Source organism: Arachis stenosperma, chromosome 3, assembly GCF_014773155.1.
Source record: "Arachis stenosperma cultivar V10309 chromosome 3, arast.V10309.gnm1.PFL2, whole genome shotgun sequence".
NCBI lineage: Eukaryota > Viridiplantae > Streptophyta > Magnoliopsida > Fabales > Fabaceae > Arachis > Arachis stenosperma.
Genome location: NC_080379.1, coordinates 149,576,642 through 149,579,971, shown reverse-complemented (window position 1 = coordinate 149,579,971; position 3,330 = coordinate 149,576,642). Strand labels below are relative to the sequence as shown.

The 3,330-nt window shown below is 38.7% G+C and overlaps 1 protein-coding gene across 1 annotated transcript; it reads right to left on the bottom strand.

Annotated features, from left to right (window-relative positions):
- Nucleotides 1–19: 19 nt before the first annotated feature.
- Nucleotides 20–3,035, bottom strand: LOC130965497 (small GTPase LIP1-like). Its single transcript, XM_057890256.1, has 7 exons — nt 2,462–3,035; nt 1,786–1,877; nt 1,549–1,690; nt 1,099–1,403; nt 670–723; nt 394–578; nt 20–305 (listed from the first exon to the last, which is right to left on the bottom strand). Exons 1-7 carry the CDS (start codon nt 2,544–2,546, stop codon nt 110–112), a joined length of 1,059 nt encoding a protein of 352 aa, XP_057746239.1. The 5' UTR covers nt 2,547–3,035; the 3' UTR covers nt 20–109.
- Nucleotides 3,036–3,330: the final 295 nt, after the last annotated feature.

Here is a 3,330-nt window from a genome sequence, read left to right as displayed (position 1 = left end):
TTACAAGAGGAACAAAGAATTTAAAGAAACATACAACTTCATTCAATGCAAGAATACACATCACTGTATTATCAAGGACAGCAGGACTGATAACCAAATATAGATATCTTCAGACATTAATATCGGAGCGCTTTGTCCTCATTGCAGCATTGATTTCGGAGGAGCCAGACAAAGAAAATCTAGGGAAACTATAGTTTTCAGTGACGGAAACTGGCTGTTGAGGATAAAGAGTAGGCGGTGGAGTTAGGTTCCTTTGAGCCGGAAGGGGGGGAAGCGTGTCATACTTGTAAGGATCACTGCTTACGCTGCAGTCAACAATAAAATCTGTGAGGCCCAGGGATTAAACAAGCTTGAAGAGAGAAAAAATAATGATTTACAAGGAAAAAGAAAAACCTTGTACTATAGGACTGATCATCTTCTATAAAGTTATCATCTATTCGCTGAGGAAGTCTCTGAGCAGAAGGAATGGACCATTGATCATCATCATCATCTATACGCTGAGTGGCTCTTGGAGCAGAAGGAATGGACCAAGGTCTTGGTGCAGGCATTTCATCTGAGAAATATCTTCTCCTGATCAGCTAAAAGAAGAGGTAGTGCCAGAAAACTTAGATGACATCCAATCATGAAGGAAATAAACTAAAAGGAAACAAGATCAATAGCCATACTAACCATGAGGAAAAATTTCATCACAGCCTCTTTGTCATACCTTGCTTCTTTAGCAGCCTGCAGACATCTGGCATTAAAACCACAACTACAAGAAGAAAAATTAATTGTACAACAACTATTCAACAGAATCAAAAACCAAACATATCTTTGCACCAAATTTTATTGAATATAATTTGAGATTTCAACATTTTAATCCAGATGTTACAGCATCTCCAGTTCAAAAGTTTCTAGAGCTCAATAGAGTGGCAAGTAATTTAGAGGGACTAGTGGTTGAAACTCCAGGTTATTAGCATTAATATCAGATAAAATGTACCTGAATGTGATGGTCTATTTTACATGGAGGAACTTAGAATCTCGAGCATAGAAAGTTAAAAAGCAACAAGTGAATCCTTCATTAAAATCGATACAGAAACTTGAAGTTGAGACACTTACAGCAATAAGGCCACCACCACCAGGAAAGGTCTCAGTCAGCGGAAGCTCCTCACTGGATGGAAGCAAACCCTGCTTCTCAACCCACTGGCGTGCAACATCAACAAGATTCCCGCTGCTTACTCTTTTACCCTCTTTTGCAGCAATATCAGCTTTGTTGCCAATAACAATATATGGAACGGGAAGGCCACCAGGGCCACCTGATCCCAAAGGAGCTGAAAATGTCCCAGTTGCCGCAATCTCAGCTGCCCACTTCTGCAAGCTAGTCTTTGTTCTTCTTTGTGAAAGATCATGGACAAAAACTACACCTGGGTATGAAAAGCAATTGGTTGGTTTTACAAGGCCAAAAGGCAAGATACTCCTCTTTGTAGAGTTCACCATACACAAATACTACTTAAAAATGTAAGCATATACATTTTTGATAACCAAAACAGTAGGAGCTTTGTTACCAACCATTTATCTGAGAATAAAACAGAGATCGGCAATCTTTGTACCGTTCATGCCCTGAGACATCCCATAGTTCAATGAAGAAATCTCTCTCAGAATCACCTTTAAGGCTACTTGAAGAGCTGCCAGCATTACCATAAGTAGTGTGCTGAAAAGCGGGGAAAATAACAGTCATTTGTATTTGGTAGAGACACGATAAACAGAAACAAAAACATATTTTCTTGTTTAAGTATTACTAACTACCTTCACAGAAACTGTACAACCTATTGACGGTGCAGGGCGAGCAACAGGAATACCTTTAACAATCAGGTGAACTAGAGAAGTCTTTCCAACACCTGCAATGAATCAGAAACAATAATAAAGAAGGGAGCCATAAGAAGGAAATCACTTGGTTCCGAAGGTCAAACAGATAGGTCCTCAAAGCAAGCCTAAATAAATTGTCTTACTGCTTGGAGTCTTGTGTTGACAAAAAAAAGAAAAAATTCCTAACAACATAAGGCTACAGCAATTCCCACCATCTTCTCAAACAGAATAAGATATTGATCCATTTAAAAATACATGGAATACAATAACTCTTGGAGCCATCATTAACTGTAAAATTGATTTCATTCATAGTGATTAGTTTTCTTAGTCTCCTACTCCCCTGATCTAAGGTTTTTCAGCAGAGCTATCACAAAGTTCCAATGGATCTTTCATAGTACAACCTCCTACCCTTAATCAGCATGACTTTTTGTTTCTCTCTCTCTCTCTTTTTTTTTTTTTTTTTTTTTCAATCCACAGTACAAAACAACGTAAAAATTTCCCACCAAAACGAATGATTAGGGGAAAAAAATTAAATTCGGAAAAGTTAACACTAAGCTACTAATAAGTGAACGCAGCAAAAGGGTATTCTATAAGAATTTAAGAATCATTCATGCACCTGAGTCACCAACAACTAGCACTCTGACCTGTCCACAGAGCACCCCACTATTCTGCTCCGTGTTCTCACGTTCCCTCCAAAACATGGTTCCCTCCAAGACCCTCTCTAGGAATCACTATCGCAATACCAAGTGCCAAAACCCCAAATGCTCTTTCTCAAGTTCCGTCAAAAGGGTTCAATCTCCCCGTAAAGCACCGATTTTTCAAAATAGGGATCCCAAATCCCGTTCCAGAATCCATGTTATGTGAGAATCACACCGAGATCCCAAACCCCATTGTTACGCATCTCTGAAAGAAAGCACCACAAATCCAAATGCGCCACCAAGAAAATCAATTACTTCGCCAATCGGATCTAATGAAAGAAGCTTCTGAAAAGGTACGGGAAAGTTCCAGAGTAAAACAATGGTCCAAGATTAGGGTTCAGGTAAAAATTGATGGAATATGCAACTTGTTCAAATTGGGAAAGAAGAAAAGAAAAAGAAAATGAAGAAAGAGCAAGGTAGTTTGTATGAGGAAGTTTGAGAATGAAAGAATCATGGAGGATGACGGTGCCACAAACTTGAAAAGGAAGATGAGATGCCATCTCGATACCAATTCGTGAAAACCACGCCACCGATAGCGCGTGAGTGCGTCAAATCTTAATAATTTCACTTTCAATTTTTAAATATAATTATATTTTATTAACGACATATTTTATATTAATAATAGAATTTAATTTTCATGTATAAAAAAATTTTATACACATAGTTAGTTATATATTGTTCGTTAGTCGGCTTCCGAACAGGTCGGGTGGACAGAAGATGCAAAGGTGGATGGGTGAGGATGTCTTAGTCCTGGTCGCACTGACTGTGGGTCTGCCGAGCTGGCGAG

Coding starts and splice junctions, on each gene's coding strand:
- LOC130965497 (XM_057890256.1), bottom strand. CDS start 2,546: ATGTTTTGGAGGGAACGTGAGAACACGGAGCAGAATAGTGGGGTGCTC. Junction 1,878..2,461: donor GCTAGTTGTTGGTGACTCAG/GTGCATGAATGA, acceptor GATTCATTGCAG/GTGTTGGAAAGACTTCTCTA. Junction 1,691..1,785: donor GTTGTACAGTTTCTGTGAAG/GTAGTTAGTAAT, acceptor CCCGCTTTTCAG/CACACTACTTATGGTAATGC.